The sequence below is a fragment of the Strigops habroptila genome, chromosome 10, assembly GCF_004027225.2.
Source record: "Strigops habroptila isolate Jane chromosome 10, bStrHab1.2.pri, whole genome shotgun sequence".
NCBI lineage: Eukaryota > Metazoa > Chordata > Aves > Psittaciformes > Psittacidae > Strigops > Strigops habroptila.
Window position 1 is genome coordinate 40598265 of NC_046359.1, and position 19891 is coordinate 40618155.

Sequence of the window (19891 nt, forward strand, 5' to 3'; positions counted from 1 at the left end):
CACTCTTCAAAAAGGAGCATTATCCTTGGTCTCTGCAACATACTCATGTTCCATCATACCAAAAAGAATCTACCGCACAGTCCCAGATAAATTGATCTGCACACCTAGTCATGCAGTTCTGGTTTCTCACCCCACCAGTAAAGCATTCCATGCAAACATTTGTGTCTCCTGTAATTAAGTCAATGAAAATAAAAAGAAGGAAATAGAATCATAGAATAGTTTGGTATCTTACCCCATACCCTAACCCAAAGTCAACTGGTTCGTAGAAGGATACAATTTTCTTTTTTCCTTTTTATGCCAGATCTACCAAAGCCACTCTACTGGTAATAGTGAAGCTTCAGAGGCATCTGTGAATCTATATATTTAGCATACATCTAGCAATGAAATCTTTCATTCTTGCATTTCAGCATCTTCACTCTTCTCTAACACTATCTGGAGATTAGTAGCAATTTCTCAGTTACAACATGTGTGCATTTCTGAAGACACTGACTCATTTCTTCTACTCACTGCTGCAAAATCACACTGCTTACCATTCCTTTTACCCAATCATAAGAAAAGCATAGCTTGAAGATTGTAAGATAAAAAACAGAGAGCAAAGAGTACAGAATAATGACTTCTCCAAGTCTTCAATGACCTGTAGCAGACAAAAGGGACTATCAATTTAGTTGAACAACCAAATCCATATTTCATATTTGTCTGGAGACATGAAAATCCTGAGCAATTTAACAGCAATGACTAATTAGCAGTCAAAAGTTCAGACAAGAGCATGAGATGCTTGCAAGAGCAGATTTAAAAGCTATTTACTAGGTTCAAAAATATATTAATAAGAATCTGTCATAAGTCATGACAGATTTATAGATGTCTCTTCACACAGATGACCTACAAACCAGCTCACAACAAAATAAGTTATTTCAGGCAAATGCAAACCTATATGACATTTTTATGTGACCTAAAATACCAATTCGGGGCTCAGATGAAGCTCAATAAATCCCATAATGAGACACAAAAAAAATTAGAACTTTCTCAGTCTTGATCTATAATGGGTCAGTGAATCAGATAATGGATTCTTGTTATGGTAAGCACATTTTCTTTGACCAGTTCTTAACCAGACAGTAGACAGACATATAGTCAGAGAAGCTTTCCTTTCTTAGGCTGTTGAAGTACGCTTTGCAATTATACTGTCCAAAATGTGGAGCAGAGTTTACAGCCCGTAAAATCTTCTTTCACATCTACCATCCTTTTTTATATCAGGGAAATAACAGAGCAAGCCAGACAGCAGAAGTTTCATTGCCTTCAGCAAGAGCACTGCCATGGCTGTTGGTGCCCTAACACTTCCTGAATTCTAGCAGATGTATTTCCATGCATCTATTTCTCCAAGCAGCAATTGTGGTTGTTTATCAAGCCTGAATGCTGGTTTTTTGGAGGTAATCTGTGCTTTTCTGACCAGAGTAAAGTTTGTCAATCTGTGGTGCGATAAAAGCATGAATTGCTATCTCCGTGTCAGTTTGAAGAGGAGAAACGGTTTAACCCAGCAGCAATACTGGCAGATTTCTAAAAGCATTTGGCAATATCAAATGTGTTTCAGCATATTTGTGTCCAAGTCTAAGTCTACATTCAAACTGCCAAAATGACTTTAGAGTGGGTGCCAACAATGTATAATCAAAGACCTTTTTAAGCCGTTAAAATTACTGAAGTTTATTCCTATGTTACCTACGTAAAAGCTGAAATTAGAGACTCCAATAGTCTCTGACATTACCTTATTTGACTAAAAAATTATAAAGTATGATTAAAGATCCACCACTACATTGAAAAAAAATCTCAGTCTTTTTAGGCTACTCTTGTGTTTTGGGTTTTGGTTTTATTTTAAGTAGTATCCAAATATCACATAAAATTAGATTATGTAAATTAGACATAGTACAGATCCTTAATGTAAGGGAATTTTGCAGCAGGAATCTTTCTTGATTGCAGATCTAGGAGATAAAAATTAGTAATTTTAGCTGTGAGATCTCTCTAACTTGTCATGGGTTAAACTGAGCAATACGGACACTTGTGATCTTTGCCCATGTTCTTACCATTATGACCCAAAATACTTGCTTCAAAGAGCTTGTGATCTAAAACAACATGGCCAAAACAACACAACAGCAGAGAGGTCAGAACAGTGGATGGCAAGCACCACGATGGTTCCACAATAACTTGTTTGCTGTGATGCATCACACAGCAAAAAAGCCTCAAAGACCTGTGAACCAAGGTAATCCATCCATCCACATTTTCCCTGATAACTATTTTGTGCCACACTACCCAAAGAACACAGGAAAACTGAACAAGTCTGTACTAATATATGATCTAATGATATCTAATTTCAGAATGAAAGTCTGCAAAAATTAGAGGTCAATAATCCTCACTGTGGCTAATCCAGGCGGTTGAAAACTAAAATAATCTGAATTTAGACAAGAAGAAACAGCAACTATAGACAAGAGGAGGGAATTTCCTTCCTATGCAGTCTCTCCAGATGATGGAAGTTTTCACAGGTTAGCAAAATGCTAACATATAATAAAAGTGACCTGATGCTTCAAGTATTTATCTTTACCAAAAACCTTCCTGAACTAAATTGTACAACTAACCCCAGTGACAAAAGAGTTTGTCAGTCCCACAAGTAGCAAGTGTCATCAATCCATTCTTGGGAAGTATTTAATCCAGATTATGTGTCTCGAGAAAGGAAATGAGGTGAAAGATCTATATAGCAAAAGGTGATGACAGCAAGGAAGCAATTATTCAGAAGTCACAGTTGGAGCCTGGCTATCAGAAACAAGAAAGGACCTAAGAGCAACATACCCAATTCTTGCATTTGGTTACGACTTCAGACATTCTGATGATGTTCTGGCAGATAAGAAACACCACCACCATTTTCAAATCACATCATCCTTAAGCAGTTATGCTTTCAGCTGCATCTGGTTACTGGATACTAGAACTTAAATACATATGTTATAGAAAAGAGTAACAAGTTCTGTGGAACTTGTTACATTCAAAGCATTACAAAACCACCTTAACCTTGATGGATTTAGTATTTGAATTCTCAAGATTGGAATTCTTCCTACTCAGACTGCTTCATACTTTCCACTTATTCATCTAAATATTAAATTAACACTCCCATACCCACACTATATGAGCATACTGAATTACTGGTTTCAGGTGGACACCTGGCTTTGAATAAGGATCCCTGCAGGTAAAGGATCTCCTTGCAGTTAGAGAGACTGAGACCATGCCTACCACCAAATTCCTGTCCAACAAGCAAGGCTTGAATTTGCATCGTTGCTATGAAACATCCACAGCAAAGATGTCTGAAGGAACTCACATCTTCTCTTTAATTATACATGGTTTTCTCCAGGCTCTGGTTACTGGTCCAGCAAAACATCTCAGAATCCCACACAAGTGCAGAAAAGAGAGAAAAGCACATTTCTAATAAAGACACAACAATAAAATTACCTGTAGATTTTTCCCCACAGAACCAAAAAGCAAAAAAAATACCTGCTAGTCCATAATATCAAGTGTTTCTAATTGCTTTTTTTGGGGGGGGGGGGGGGGGGAGGGGGATAAATAAAATCAATCTAGAACAAGATGACTTTCAGAAAGTAAATTAATTAGAAGGAAAAAAGTGTTATTCTTCCTGATCCTGCTGTGCAAGTCCAGACTAAACTTTTAATCATTACTACTCAAAGACCACATTGAGAAAGCGAGTAACTCATGTTTTACAAGCTAATAGTTGTACTACTGCACATATTTGTTTGCTTTTAGCTAGTACGCACCAGACAACAGTCCTTCCTTTAGCTTGCATCCCACTTTTTTCACACCTAGAAAAGCATCTAACAAATCATTGGTGAAATCCGACACAGTCAGGAGAGGGTAGATAATCCATATACGCGTCTTTTCTGCACTGTCACCTAAAATTGGCATCCTGTGAGTCCTTTTTACCACCTTAGTATTAACCTGCAAGTAACAGGCGTCTTTTGTAAATGTCTGCTCCTCCCAAATGAAAAACTGAGGTAATCAGAACATAACTTTCCTACTCAATAATTACACTTGCATTAGCAGTTCAAATCAGGTTTTAGCACTTTTTGTCCTCTTTATCTTAAGCATTGCATGTACAGATTATATGCATGTTACCGTAGAAATAACCTTGTACTCCTGAAAATATGGATTTCTAACCCACACTGAGATCTGAACTAGAATTTGCTTGCAAGTCATACTAACTGATGCAGCTCTCGCAAAAAAGATGACCCCAGAGGATGAGATTTTCCAAAGCACCAGAGGATTCAATACAGAAAAACACTCACTGAAAAAAGTTAATGGATTTTGTTAGTTTTCCCTTTGCCTGTATTTCTACCCAGCTTCCCTTTCGGTTTTGCATTTTTTTAATGAAACCAAGCTGCTGCCAATAATGAGAAACCTGAAAAATAGTGTAAAAGAAACACTTTTATAAAGTGCTAACACATATTCTCACGTGCTGGAGTGATACTTTAATGCTTTTTTACTCCATAATACTGGTGGCACAACATATCAGATTTTATACTGCTAGCAGTTGACTTCAAGAAATCTTTAAAGCCTTTCTAGCCTATCAATATAACTTCCTTTTTACAGTCTTTGGAAAAAAATAGGCGGCAAAGACTTTATCCTGACCAACTGAGCCTTTTTGTTAGTAGATCTCCAGTACAACACTGGAATATCAAGATACAGCTATTCCCCATGAGCACTAGCCCCTACCCTGCTCCAACCAGCCAAAGTGCCAAGAGGCATTGCTGGGACTTGTGAGAAGATTTACAGTTGATGTGTACATCAAGCAAAGCCTCAATGTAATACAAGCGATCGTCAGATCTAAGTTTCCAGGAAGGAAAACAACCTCATCCTACCTTCAGGTCAACATGATAGGCAAAGAAAGCAGGACTTACATTAGGCAGGTTCTTACTTGGTATATAACAAGATGCTATTTGGCCAGATCTGCAAAACTGCTCAACAAGAGATCAAGTCTTCAGAAGCCAGAGCTTGTGCTAAAGGCATCTAAGAAGAGCCTTCTGTTCTATAGCTATCAGAAGTCAGGAACTCCAGCTGAGATGGTTAGCTGCACCTCTAAAGGAGGTTAGAGCCACCCCCCCCGTCTTTATATAGCTAGCCAAAAAAATCCCCCAAACCTAAAAATCTCGTTTTGCTGGCATTGATTACAGCTGCCATTCCCCTGCTAAACGTTGGTCCTGCTTAGGAAGCTCAACTAAACACTAAGTGCAAACAGCTGTGAATAAAGCAGCGCATAGAGGTAAACAGCTTAACCTGGTCAGAGGGGAACTTATCAACAGGTCATCCTGACTGGATATGCACACTACTTACAGGTGGTTTTATTTTGACCTCTAAACCCTACACAGTGAGTTTTGTTACTTCTTGTTTGATAGAAACAAAGCACAAAACATTCACTTTTTCCTGTTTACCAGAATTCCATGCCTCTGTTTGCTTATAGGATTTGAGGTTCTCATGGTTAGTTGCACCACTCCTGATGCAATTACAGAAATAAACAAAAAGGGAAGCAGGAAATAATTTCATTCATCCTAGCATTCTGTAAACAGTACAACCATATTCAGCAATTCTTCCTGGCAGCCTTTATTGATAACAACAAGCTTTTGTAACCTGGGAATTAAAATGGGCATGATTGAGAGGCTCAGAAACCCTACCCTGATCAGCTGGTGATGAGAAATCTGAATACAGAAACCAAAATCCAGTTTCATTAGCACACCAGCATTAACAGAGGAAGCTGTGAACACTTCCGTGCTCATTTGCAGTGTAAATTTGGGACTGTGTCGCAAGTGATGAATTGGCATTTTCATTCCACAGCAAGACCTCAGCAGAACTGCATTAAGCATAGTCTGTTTAGAAAATTACAGAAGGTATAAAACAGAGTGGTGGAAAGCTACATACCTGGCAATTTGTTTTAACACAAATTCTAGTGGTTTTGAGGAAAGGAAGATTAAAACATCAGATTGTGCAAGCACATCAAACTGCAAAAATGGTACATCTTCCTCCGTACTTTGCAAGATCCAACAATAAATAGACACCCCACCAAATATAAACCCATCACTGCTGCTTAGCAAGAAGCTAATTAATAAAATTTAAAAGGTTTTTTTGACAAAATCAGTTTTTAATGAAATCACAGCAATGTTGAAATACATTCCAGGTGGTCAGAAAAACATTCCAGAATATAAACAGTTGGAAACTCCGTGTTACAAGAAAATTAAGTAGTTGGCAGTGCCCTGAATCCAGATTAAAAGTCTAAAAATGTGTAAAAAAAAGATCACTGCAGAAAAAGATATGAAAAGTGATATGAAATGCCACTAATGCCACACTTTCCCTTAAGAGACAGCATCCCTTTATACCAGTATATCCATTGCCAAGTCTCTTGTCCAGAATTCAGAGCTGACCAGGTCAACAAAAACTCCCTTGTACATTCACACTACTAAGAGGCTACAACACCCCAAGCTATTCTAATATAGCTAATAATTTAAAGTAACGGTATCACCAGAAGTATCGGATCCTTTTTGTTACGAATATGGCCCACAGAACATGCAAGCGCTTGCCATTTACCATACACCTGCACATTGGATACCTGTGTATCAAAATGGGGCTGGTATAAAAACCAGCACTTCTCCGTATAATTAAATGACATAAATTTATGTGTCCTCCTATAAATTTGCACTTCTTCAATTTCAGAGCCACTCTTACCATTGTTGAGTATTCTGGCATGTGCAGGAAAAAAAGTAGTCCTCTCCTTCTCTTAGCCTGTCCTGGGTTCAGCTATAGCAGTGATTTTTCTCCTTAGTAGCTGGTACAGTGCTGTGTTTTTGACTTTCAGCCTGAGAACAGTGCTGATAACACACCGATGTTTTTAGTTTTTGCTAAGTAATGTTTACTCCGATCAAGGACTTTCTCAGTCTCATGCTCTGCCAGGGACGAGGAGAAGCCAGGAGGAAGCAGAGACAGGGCACCTGACCCAAACTAGCCAAAGGGGTATTCCATACCTCAGCACATCATGGCCAGTACAGAAACTGGGGGGAGTTACCCGGAAGGCCCAGATCACTGCTCGGGTCAGGCTGGGCATGAGTAGGCAGGTGGTGAGCAATTGTATCCTCTCCCCTTGTTATTTCCCTTATCATTCTTGTTATTGGTGGTAGCAGTAGTGGTTTTGTATTATACCTTAGTTACTGGACTGTTGTTACCTCAACCCATGGGAGTTACAGTCTTTTGATTCTCCTCCCCATCCCTCCGGGAGCAGGGGAAGGAAGACGGGGGGGAGTGAGCAGGCAGCTGTGTGGTTCCGAGTTACCGGCTGGGCTTAAACCACAACAGAGCCTCAGTCATTTTGGTCAGTGAGACTAGATTTCTTTTCTCCGATTTGCTCATTCAATTCAATTCAATTTTTCTGATATACAAGCCCTCAATGTCTCTAACTGAGCTCTTCATCTAATAGAATTTCATTTCAGATCTTCACCATGGTCATTCTTCCACCACTGGTCCAGGTTATTTAGGTCCCGGCAGTGTTATCCTAACTATTACTTCTGAGCCTTGTGCAGTCCAAGTGCTATTTCCTCAGCATTTGAGTCAGTTAAGCTCTCTTTCTTGCTGCCTGAACAAATGCAGGAGAAAATGAAGGGCATAGTGGTAGTACACTCTCCACTCACTATTCCTGGGAGAAATAATTACAGCCAAAATCTTGTTTAGTAGCTACTCTCCTGGGAGAAAGTATGCTCAGTTCAGATGAAATATTTGGAGAATTTCGTTGCAAAAATCCTAACAGGTCTCTCCAGAGCACGGGTGAACCACTATTTGTCAACAGCCAGTAACTGGCTCAAATTCAGACACTTTTTCACAAGAGCAACAAAAGAGAAGCAAAGAGACCAAAAAGCTATTGTAGCTCTAACATCTATCAAGAACAGCAGCATGGGAATGGGAAGGTAAGGGCAATGCTAACCTACCTTTTCTAAGAGGAAAGATTGAGTTCTGAAGAGACCTCAGGGGGATTGGTTTTTAAACAAAGGAGTTCTTTCTGTTGACATTTTATCAGATGAGATACACATGTTTAACATACTTTGAGACTCAATAGAAAATCACAATAACTAAGCAGGAGGTTTTGGTGGAGTCCTCTGCAGAGTAAGAGATTGAAGGAGCATTTTCACCTCATTCCCCAGCGACCTCTTTAGCGTGTCTCTCACTATCACATTTTCACAGACCATAAATCTTAACCACTGTTTTCTGCATTGCTCTGCAGCTGATCTTACCAACTGGTTACGCTCAGCTTTGCCTCACACACACTCCTGCTAGGAACTATATGAAATCTGGACACATGCATCCAGACTATTAGTGGAGGATAAGATCCATGAGCTTCCCTTAGTGAAACTGTATCTGCTGCTTTGGAAAGGGAATCAAAGATTTCAAGCTGAGGAGCTTTGAAAGAAACAGGTCCTCAGAAGCCATAGACTCCAATGTCTACCGTGTAGTCTAGCTCATTTAAGTCATAGTCCCAAATGCAGATCTGAATAACGATATGATGGAGAAAATCCCAAATCAGAATGTTTTTCAGGCAAATGTTTTTTATGGTTTTTACTTTTAGGAGTTTTTCACCAAGCCCGTTCTCAATCACCTCAGCATTTGCGCTTCACTCTCTTTTACTTGCTTCTTCTCTCTTCCCTTTCAAATACACAAAAAGAAATCCCAGCATTTATACTCTGATAAGCAAATTGGAGTAATCTTTTCAAGTAAAATTTTGATGCTCATCCTCAAGAGCTCTGCTTCAATGGCACAAACAGGCAGACCATTCTAACATAAGGATGCTTCTTCCTTTTCTGAACTAAAGGAATGAAATTTTCAACGTCATTTGCAATTTTTTATCTTTATGATTAAATGACATAATAGGGAACAAAATATTTGTCTTTTTGGTGTACACATATCTGGTGTATTTTAGTTTTCCAGACATTACTCTGCTACTTTGTATTTTAAAAATGCAGTGAAATGGTGCATTTACTGAAGGGACAGATTTAGCAGCAGGATTTTATTGTTGTTTCAAGTCAATAAGCAATGGAATAAGACTTTTTCGAACACCCTGCCTTCACAAGAAAATCTTGTGTCCAGGCAGCAGGAAAATACCAAAGAAGTATTCCTTACAGTGAAATTGCATTTGAAGCTACATAACTAATTGCAACTCTAAATATGACAAATGAAGTCCAGATTTCTAGGCAAAAATATTAATCTTTTTTTCAGAGTCTTGGCTGCTTGTTATTCACAACTGTTCCTAAAACATAAAGATTTACAATCTTTTTATTTTTTTTTTTTCTGTTTCTTTAAAAAATATTCACATTCCTTTGCACTCTCGGCTTTTGGACCCAAGTAACACAACCATATTACCCCAACTAGGTGCATGAAGCTAAATTAAAGACTTCAGTCACCAGTGAATTTCTCAAGAGGTTGTTTCCAGTGCATATTAGAAGCTTGGGTTCAAAAACCAAGAGCTGGTGAAAAATAGTGGAAAAGTACAAAAAGAAAAGATGTGTTCTTCCTTTTTTTCATTTGTAGATGCAATTATTATCAACTATTGGATTCGGACATCAATATGGTTGTAAAGTATCCTTGAGTGCTAAGTTATTAATGGAGTTCTATAAGCTCACCCCTATGCAGACACAGCTCTGGCAAATCACAGGTACCAGCAAGGCTGCTGGCGCTCCTGACATGCTCACAACTGCTATCCATGATACTCCATCTTCCAGGAGTCTGAATAAATATCCTTTCCACTACATGTCTATTTGCAGTGCTTGAAAAAGTCATTACAGACTGGCTGGAATAACAGCAGAAATAATGCAGCTATTTTTGATGAAGATCCATAGGAGTCTAGTAGAGGTTTTTATTATATGGTTTCTGGTATTGCAGTTGACACTACATTTTTTATGTGCTGAGACGGCAGCCATTTGGGAAAACAACTGCTAAGCTTAAGGCCTTGGCATGTCTACATTGTTTTAATTTCTTTAGATACAGGTCTCAAGCTTGCAGTAAGAGAGGTGTCCTTTCCTACCTGCTGCCAGGTTAAGATTTTCTCAGGCCCTAAAAGAAGTGCACAGGCTGGGCCTGTATGCCCATTTCTGCGTGAAGCTACCTATTGAAGAATATGATCTAGAGGGTAAAAAAATATGTGCAGCAGCAACAATGAGCTCTCAGAAAGATATGACATAAAGATTATTTTTCCCTCCTCCTCAGCACTATCTCCAGCTTTGTGATGGAGCTACCATTATTTTCTTTCTTTTCTTCTCAACCCTCTTTTTCCTTTTCTTTGGACATGTGGTGTTAGAACAGGACTGACTAGATAATGACATTTTCAAGTAGACAAAAGGACTATCTTTTGTGCTTTCCAGCATGCACAGTATCCCAGGGAACAATGCAACAATATTTTTCATAGCCAATTTCAGCATTCCTATTTCCCTTCGTTACCCTTTTCCCTCCTAGGGACTGTCTGAAACCGTTCCACACACACAGAGTAATCACGTAGTTTCATGCTTCTTTGTTGAGATAAGGCATATTTGTTATAGAAACATATCCACAAGTGAGAACACCTAACTAAGCAAGCCAAAGCCGTAATCAGTGAGGGCCCTTCCTGAAACAAGTTTTATGCTGTTGCACCATAGTAAATGCAAGGATAAAGCCAACCTACTCAGATATAGGGAAAAAAGCTACAAAGGATCTTATGAAATTGTTTGACCCTGACCTCTCAACTAAATCCACTTCTTAGAAAGATCTAGGAGCAGTATGATAGATCATATTCTATTCAAACTGAGTTTATTAATTTTTAATATGCAGTGTAACATTTATCAGATAACACGAAGGATTATCAGAGAATAACAAAAATGTGAAATCAGGATCAAGCCATGCTTTCTCTAGTGTAATCTCTGTTTTTGTGAGCTGGCTTTGAAACTCAATAGATACACACATCACCATCAGAGAGCCTTTCAGCAGCCTACAGGAGACCCAAAAGACTAAGAAACTACAGCTGGTTCTGGACTGCTGACAACAGCCACCAAAATACAGTCAGTATTTTTCACTTCAATGTTCATCACTACTGTGATACAATAACAGTAACTGTAAAACAATAACTTATTGCTTAGGCAAACCCTAAAGGCTTTATTTATTATCCCTTTTCCCCAGGAACCAAATATTTGTGGGATGTAAGTGTAACTGTCAATAAAGAAAGGCTTTACTTTCATTAAAGAAGGGTTTGGGAAACACTACCCATAAAAAAACCTACTGGTTCCCTTTGAATTTCTTAGATTCCAGGATATCACCAGGAAGAGTGTGGGCTAAATGATAAGGTAAAATTATAGTAATAAGAGGTTTGAGAAGCTACAAAATCTGCTGCAACACTGCAAAGCTATCATTTTCTCTAAATGGTAGTGATCCTTTTTTCTTCTATACAAATACTTCCTGAGGTATACAGTCGAAAGGACATAATGTTTATAAATTTTATTCATCTTTATAAAATCACTTTTATTATTATTATTATTAAAATATTTCCGTAAAGTTGCTGTAGGAATTTATAAATGTCTTTGTCCATAAAGAATATCTGTAGTGTTTGGCTGAAAGCTATGGCAACTCTCTGGAGATGCTCATAAACTGCATTTTTAGTCTCTTGAGAAGCTAAAATATCAAGTTATATGATAACAATATGCCTCTTAATGAGAAGGATTGCCTTTTTCAATAGGTTATTATATATGAAAAGATACTGTTCTGAACACAAAATCACTTGATGGCACATAATAATATAAAGAATAAGGGAAAGGACACCCAGTTGTTTTGCTTGTCACCATTTTCCTGGGAAAAAGGCTCACAAGCCCTGTGAGCCATTGGGAAGGTGGTTTACAGCAGTAAGACAACACCAATCACACTACAGCTTTCTCCTCAGGTCCTGAGAACCAAAGCTCAAACCTGCAACTCACTGGGAGCTTCTTGTCAAAAAGGGTCTCTGATGAAAACCACACTTACTCCAAAGCCAACATCTTTTATGGAAGACTTTTCCCCCTCCACATTTTCTCAGGTTTCTATCACAAATCCTGGACTAAATATGTACAGTTGCCCAGTGTTACCTGATTCTGACTACTGTGGCTTGCAGAAATGACCTGAAATACTCATTTTCCAATGTATTTCCTATTGGGTTGTCTTGCCGCTTAGGGACAGTGGATCAGAGGCCTGGATGCCTCTGCAGATCCCCCGCACTCCTCTAAGCAGGACTCGTGTGTTTTGCTAGAATCAGGTCAATAAATTAAATCAGGAAACATTTCAATTTAGAAAAGCCTTAGTTCTACTTGGAAATGAGATAGTGAAACAAAATGTTCCACTGCTTTAAAATATTTTTTCAATCATTTAATTCCGTGAACACTTTTGATACATTAACTTTTATTCTTAGTGGGAACTGAAGCAAATGCTACACACTTTCTACAGGACCACGGATACTTACTTACAACGTAAAGCTTCATGCTGCCAGAAGAGGATAATACAAGACTAACCATAAAGTTATCCTTTTAAGGTTCCTGCTTTTTTTGTTATAATCTGTTAAAATTACATATTTCAATACTTGGAGTTTTTACTAGTTTGTGCACCTACTACTATAAAATCAGTTACTAACCTTAAGGAGGTAAGAGTTTCACTCTTTCTTTTCACTAAATCTGTGTTTCAGTTACTCTAGATATGGAACAACATTACACATAGACATAGTATTTATACATATATATAGACACGTATCTACTCAAACACAAAAAATATAGACACACTTCTACATAAAGAAAGAACAAGGGTATACACCACACTTAGAAAGCATCCTCTTCCATCACAATATGCACATAAATATAAAGGCAATTATTGTAGGAATGCTACAATTCCTTATACATTACTCTCATAATGGAGGTTTTAAATTGTTCTCATTTGATTTCTTCTTCAAATTTCTATCCACCTTTGTGGATGTCCCTTCCGTGATCTGTGAGCACATCTTTGAACCGTGTATCACATGCAGTATATTTTAGTCAGAGAAGAAAGACCAAACACTGCTCCTATCCATACCTACTCCGAGGGACAGTGGCTGTTAAATGCAAAAAGGATCTTAAAAACTCCCCAGGCTTGTGAGCATAGAGAAATCACCCTACAGCTTTGGACTTCACTGAATGCAACACAAGCCTCAAAGTAAGCCTTAGAATGTAAATCTGCCTATCAATACAATGCTCATAACCGATCAAATTAAACTGAACTGAACCTTTACCATTTCCTCATCTCTTTCAGAATTTAGAGAAAACAACAATATAGAACGGGATTATACACAGTTGTCATTCCATACAGCTCAGTGAAGGTTTAATGCACATGTGCTTTAAATCATGCCCTATTTAACACTTGTGACTACACAGCTGACCACATTCCCCACAGAAAATGTTTCCACAACCTCTTCTAGTCACCTTGAAGAAACATACAGCAACATTTTTCTTCTACAGGAAAGCACTTTACTCAGGTAGGGTTCCTTCCCGACAGTTCTCTTCTGCCCATGCAGCTAAAAAAGTAACTCTCTACTTTAAACCAGAAGATTTGGAAGATATACAATTAACAAATATATGCACACACTGGAAATCAAAAGCGTTTCAGCTCATTTACTACAAAAAGATAATAAGCTGTGTCCTACCTATTGTGGTAATAACAGTGCCAGCAAAGAAGAAGGAACTTCCCAAGTCCCAGTGACTGATCTGAGTAGATGTGTTTCCTAAAGGTATGATTCCTGCATTTATTGCTGCCACTACTTGCTGCAAGTTGAAAAAGATTTTTGTCAATATTCATGAAACAATGATATCAATATACATTACACAGTAAATTGATTAAATCACTCATTGAATCCAAGCGTTAAACCAGAAAAGGATCAGCATTGCTGTGCTCGAGTTTTATCATTCAGTCAGGCTACAATTTAATCTTCAGCGGACACCTCAAGCACTTCATCATGCAGCAGAACTGTAAATTCCAGACCACGAAGGAGAATGCAATATGAGTAACAGCATCACTTTAGCTAGATGGCAAACACAATTAGTTCTACTGTTGCAACCATTTGGTGAAGAAAAATATGCATTATACAGAGATTTATAATGTGAGTTTCCAAAAACATTGATCTATTGAGTTAGGCAAGGAAATACACTCTATAAAACACAGTCATTTTAAAACACCATGCAAAAATGTCCATGCATTGCTTTAGATCAAAAGAACTCGAATTAAAACACTTCTGTAGAACAGATAAATCAATAATTAAAGATTAACAATTACACTTACAGTTATAGAAGTTTCACTATATTAATAAAAAATTCAGGGTCAAATATCAAACATACATCTCTAAGTTTATACAACTGTTTAGTTCAGAAATGCTGTTCTTGAAAAACTCAGTTCTAGCAGCTACAATGCACAAGCTTGCCACAAGTGACATTTTCAGTCTCAAGAAATATGAGTAATTTCCTATTTCAGCAGTGTCATCTACTGTGAATTCTTATCACAGAAAGTATTCCTGGTTAGTTATGTATCTCTTGCAGATAGATACCAGTGTTTGAGTTTAAAAATACTCTTCCTTGATGTATACTGTTTAGCTTGAAATGAAATATTTTAAGGAATATAGGTTATGATTTAATTCTGAAACTCTAGAACAGGCCTTATTTCATAATCATGATCCTTATTATAATATTGGTGTCTAACAAAAGAACAACAGGGCAATGCTGCAAAACTAAAATGAACTTTTTAACTAACAGTTTCTACTTGGGGAGTTGTCCAACACTGATTATGCACATAAAGATATTCAGCAAAAGGGCAGACTAGAATGGTTTTCCGTGTGGGCAGTCTGTTGCAGAAGAACAGTGTTCTACAGGAGCGATATTTTCTTCAATCCCAAAATACACTGATAATTTGCAAATGAAAATGCTTTTGTTTCTAAACAGTGCCCATGGAAGTCAGTTGATCTGGACAGAATGACAAAATGCCAATGCTAGATGAACCACGTCATCAGTGTTTCATGATGGGATCTCAACTTAAATCCACCATTTCCAGTTTGCCATTTTCCAAGCTCAGATGCACAAAGTAGCCAGTTTGAAGTCCACAGCTGCATCTCCACAGCCACCTAGGCCATTTTCTACATCCAGGGATGTCAGCAGAAAGCCAAGTGGGGGATCTCTACAGAGACTTTACACTGTTTTATCTTCTATACCTTCAACTGTCTCCATCTTAACTTTTTTTTTCTTTTTAATACCAGAAAGGCAGACATCAACGATGTGGAATTTTCAACCCTACTGAGGAAGGAGAAAGGATGCAGAAAGGGGAAAAGAGTTTAATTTTCCTTTGGGTTGTAAGAATAAAGTTTCTTCTACGTTTGTACATCACGTACAACCTGGCAAAAGTAAATACAGAAGCTCTCATACTGACAGGTATTTACCTTAGCGTAGGATGGGACACATCAGACTAAGCAGCATGTGAAAACCATCCCTTATATTGTTTGTATAATTTACATAATTCAGATATTCCTTTGACTTATAAATCCTAGTTTAAAGCTGCAGTATAAAGCCTACTGACTTCATTTCGAGTACTGTTTTATTTCAGTGAACTAACAACTTTCATCATAAGTCCTTGTACCTGCAAATGGTCCTCTCCAGTGAGGACATCATATGTTAAAGCATGCATCGATATAATTTTATGGGACCATTCATGTTTTATTACAGTTTATTGTAGTAGATGAACGCAGTACCCAAAGCAATGCACGTGTTTAGGCAGTCTAGGAAGACCAAGATTTATACAGATGAAGAAGTAAAATGTTTTCAGAGCTTTATATCATTACTACACATTTTGGAAGCCATACTGCCTCAACATCTTTTATTTGAAAGGGGTGCCAAGCTAAACTGCTCAAAGATCCACCACAGCTCTGCATTTCCTAACTGCAGTACACTGCACCTACAGACTTCCAGGGTGCTTACAGACTGCTGTTGTTATGTCTCTGATTTTAGCCAACGGCTAATTAGGAAAAGAATCAGAGCAAGTAGGCAAGGGATGTTTTCTCTTCATACATCCTCCTAACTTCTGACTAAGCACAGCTTTAGGGACTTTCTGAGTGGGAGGCTGCATCTGGATCATGGTGTTCAGATTGCTTTGGGTGGATCATTTTACCATGAATTTATCTAACTGCTTCTGGAGCTCACTTGTATTTTGGGAGCCAAGTCATTCTGTGGCAGCAAGTTCTGCAATTTACTTGTGGATCATTTAAAAAGCATTTCCCTTTTGAGATTTTTACATGCTTCAAAGTAATTTCATAAGTTCTCATGTTATGAGAAACACTTGAATAGCAATTTCTTATTTGTCTCCTTCAAGAAATTAATGATCTTACAGACTCGTCAGCTGCCTCTTTCTTCTGAATTAAAGACTTTATTAACTAATATATTTACCTATTTAAATAAATCTGTTGAATTTGTATATAAGTAATTTTTTATTGCCAGTGTTTCTCATTGACTTTCCTTGTACCTTTACCGATTTACTTTATCAATTGTTTTAAATACAGTTTTAGTCATTAAGGGCCAGATGATGCCTTCTTCATCAGTGGGTTAGGAACTTTCCAAACACACATTATAATGCTATGTGCTACTACCATGTTTGGGAAGAGATATAGCCTTAAATACTAACGAAGCTGCTGCATTACATTCCTTTAGAGTCTTCTGTAATAGCCTTCCTTACTAACAAGGATGATAGGTAGGTAAGGTTGCTGGTTTACTGAGATCAATGCTACTATCTCATAAAGTCTTTAAATGTTACCTACAGGTTTTTTGGAAGAGGTAATTGCATATTCAGTTCTTTGGATCACAGGACATCTTTTCTTCTTAGTTTGGTCAGTGCCTATGAGCAGATCCTCATCTAAGACTATTCCCAAGAGCAATTTTAAAAGAAAATAATATATAACATAACTTCTAAAATATACATTTCAGGGCTCTGATTTCAGCATAGCATCTTCCTTCTGACTACATTCACTGCACAAACTTATCTGGAATATTGGATATTAACATTTCCTTAGCACAGAAGGAAATCAGGCTCATGCAGCTGATTTCCACTAACTTCACTAAAGGCGAGGATCTCAGTGTTCAAACAGCATAACAGTCATTGTCAGTGCTGTTAGATTCAATTTTCTCTGCCACTTTATTCTTGGTCTTCAGCCTTTTTTCTTGACTGATGCCTTACTACTAGAGCAAACACAACCACTTCATTTGTCACAAGTTTGGATGTCGTTCTTTCCTTCCTTCATAACTTCTTTCTGTCACGAGTCCTTCAGCTTATCCTAACTCATACAATAGCTATCTTGAAACAATTAGAATCATGACAGCTCTATACAATCTCTACTTTTCTCATATGTTGCATCCTGCAAACACTTTGTGTGATCTTAACATGGGAATTTCTTGACTTTTAAAGAATTACTTTACAGTATTAACATTAACTGACTGCCTTAATGGCAATATTTCTAGTTTTTCTTATTTTTATTCCAGATACAAACTAAATTCTCACTTAAAAATCAGTTTCACTTCAGCACTACAGAACCGGTCAGCATTAGAATAGGGATGTGGACAGTTTCAATTCTTAAACTACATAGATTATTCCACTTGCCTTACCACCTTCCAGAGCCTTTGTCTACTAGTTGTTTCATACAAGATGACTGAGGACTGAGCAGAGGAGGGGTCACCCAGCACACGGCACACAATCGAGGTCTCTATGTGCAATGATTTTAAGAATATTATATGGTTACAATAAAAATGTTTTTCTTCTGTAATTGTCTTTATAATGGTGAAAATTTGAGGGTTTTTTGACAGTGAAAAGAACTGAAATAAAATGTTCAAATATTTAAATATTTTTTGAACTTAATTCCCATTTTTTAAGTTACACAGATTTTTTGGCTAGCTCTGTACTGTATCTTAGGATAAGCATGAGTTGTGTCTGCATCTGAGTACAAGTCCTAACTTCTACTACATCCAAACTACCTGGCTTTACACCCATATTCAGGAATAAGCTTTAGTAGAGCATCAAAGAGGCAGGGATGCTTGAGCCCGGAGTGGATAGGCTAGGCATGACGTGCCTTGTTTTCAAAAACAGGACGTGAGCTCCAAAAACACATAAGCATTGTATTTACACTGTAGGTTTTTTGCTTGAAACCAGAACACTGGGGAAAGGACAATGAAAATATAAAATCTCATTTTAATGGAATGTCAGGTTTTCATTTCCCATATAATTTAGAACCACTTTCTGGTAAATCACACACACAGAATCACAGAATTGTTTGGGTTGGAAGGCACCTTCAAAGGTCATCTAGTCCAAGCCACTTGCAATGATCAGAGATCTTCAACAAGATCAGGTGCATTGCACAGTTTTGTGTTATCACATTCCTGCATTCATGCAGATATCTGTCCATAGAGGCCACACCAAGCCACCCTTGCAGATGAAGACACAGAATTTTGTGACTTCTTTCTGGTAAAATGAGATATAAAACAGCCATTCAAATAGCACAGTTATTTTGTGAAAACAGATGACAATCCTCCTAGGTCAGAGGTTTCAACCTTTGGTCATTTAACCCTGCAAGGAGTCAATGGAGATGACTTGGCAAAAGCCAGCCTGTTGGCCATAGAGCTACATCCACTAAGCAAGGGTCTGCAGAGGCACAGGAGAAATATAAGGAGAGGTTACAAACTGAGAGGGCTAGCCTCCGGTAGTCAACTGCTGTCTCACACAGAGATCAGGCAAAAACAAGTATATCTCAAAGCAGCCATCCTAATGCTCATCTCCTTGTTCCACACCAGGCTCTGAATACATGCTTTTGTACCATCTTCCAGTCCCTTTGCTTTTATGAAATGATGTAACACAACACTTCATTAATCTCAGCTTTTCTATCCAAAGATAAAAATAGAAGCATCTTAAATTATGCTTCTGATAAAAAACAGAGCGTGCAGTCTTTCATTACCCAGCTTGTCAGGAGTTAGCTTGTGCTGCCTGGCAATTATTTAACAAGTGATGTCAAAGAGTCAGATATGCCTCAAAGTTCCTGGAAACTCATTTTTCAGCCTGGATATCTTTCTTCACTGTCCATTTAACAAGAGAACCCTTTCTACTTTCCAGTATAACGATACTGTTCATATGGCCTGGCTACTGCATGAGACCTGTGTTTTATTCCAGCTTTGGCCTACAAAGAATGGAAATCTTAGTTCTTTGTTCAGAGGCACACTAGGGTGCTTTTAACACTTGGCAAACAACTCTACAGCCTCCAAAAGCACACGGTTTCAAGCCTTGCTGTGGAAGGAGCTTGCAGTGATGTTTGTATTATAATTCTGTGACTCTGTGTTTCGATTTTTAGTTTGTATAACATATGACTGTAATCTGCACTGGCGACAAGTACCCAACACATTGGAGAATTTAAGAACTCTTTTCACCCTATGTTCACAATTCACTTGAACTAAAAATGTGTAGAAATATATTGAAACACATTTCTATTTCTAACTGCGCATTAAAACCAGAGTATATATATTAGTTTTGTGTGTGTGCATACATGTATGTATACATGCACGTTCAGGGAAGATGGCTTTTCTTTGCTTCTTGAGATTAAAGACTGGCAGAATTATGCAGACAGCTGCTCAGCAAAACTGACTTACTAATGAGTCATATCTGCCACCCTTTTTAAGACAAAAGCTGTCATTCAGATGCACTCAAGCTCGGTAGGTTCTAGGTCCTATAAAACCGTTCATCTGAAGTACACGTATCATTTAAGACCCCTAACACCAGAAGCAGCACAAAAGTTAGA

General features: G+C 37.9%; 1 protein-coding gene across 3 annotated transcripts in view; it reads right to left on the reverse strand.

Annotated features, from left to right (window-relative positions):
- The window catches only part of KCNK2 (potassium two pore domain channel subfamily K member 2), an 83072-nt gene that overhangs the window by 53403 nt on the left and 9778 nt on the right, over positions 1-19891 (reverse strand). For all 3 annotated transcript variants that reach the window (XM_032920197.1, XM_030499881.1, XM_030499882.1), the window contains one exon: positions 13733-13850. In XM_032920197.1, the coding sequence (XP_032776088.1) occupies positions 13733-13850 (118 nt within the window). The remainder of the gene's footprint in view (positions 1-13732; positions 13851-19891) is intronic.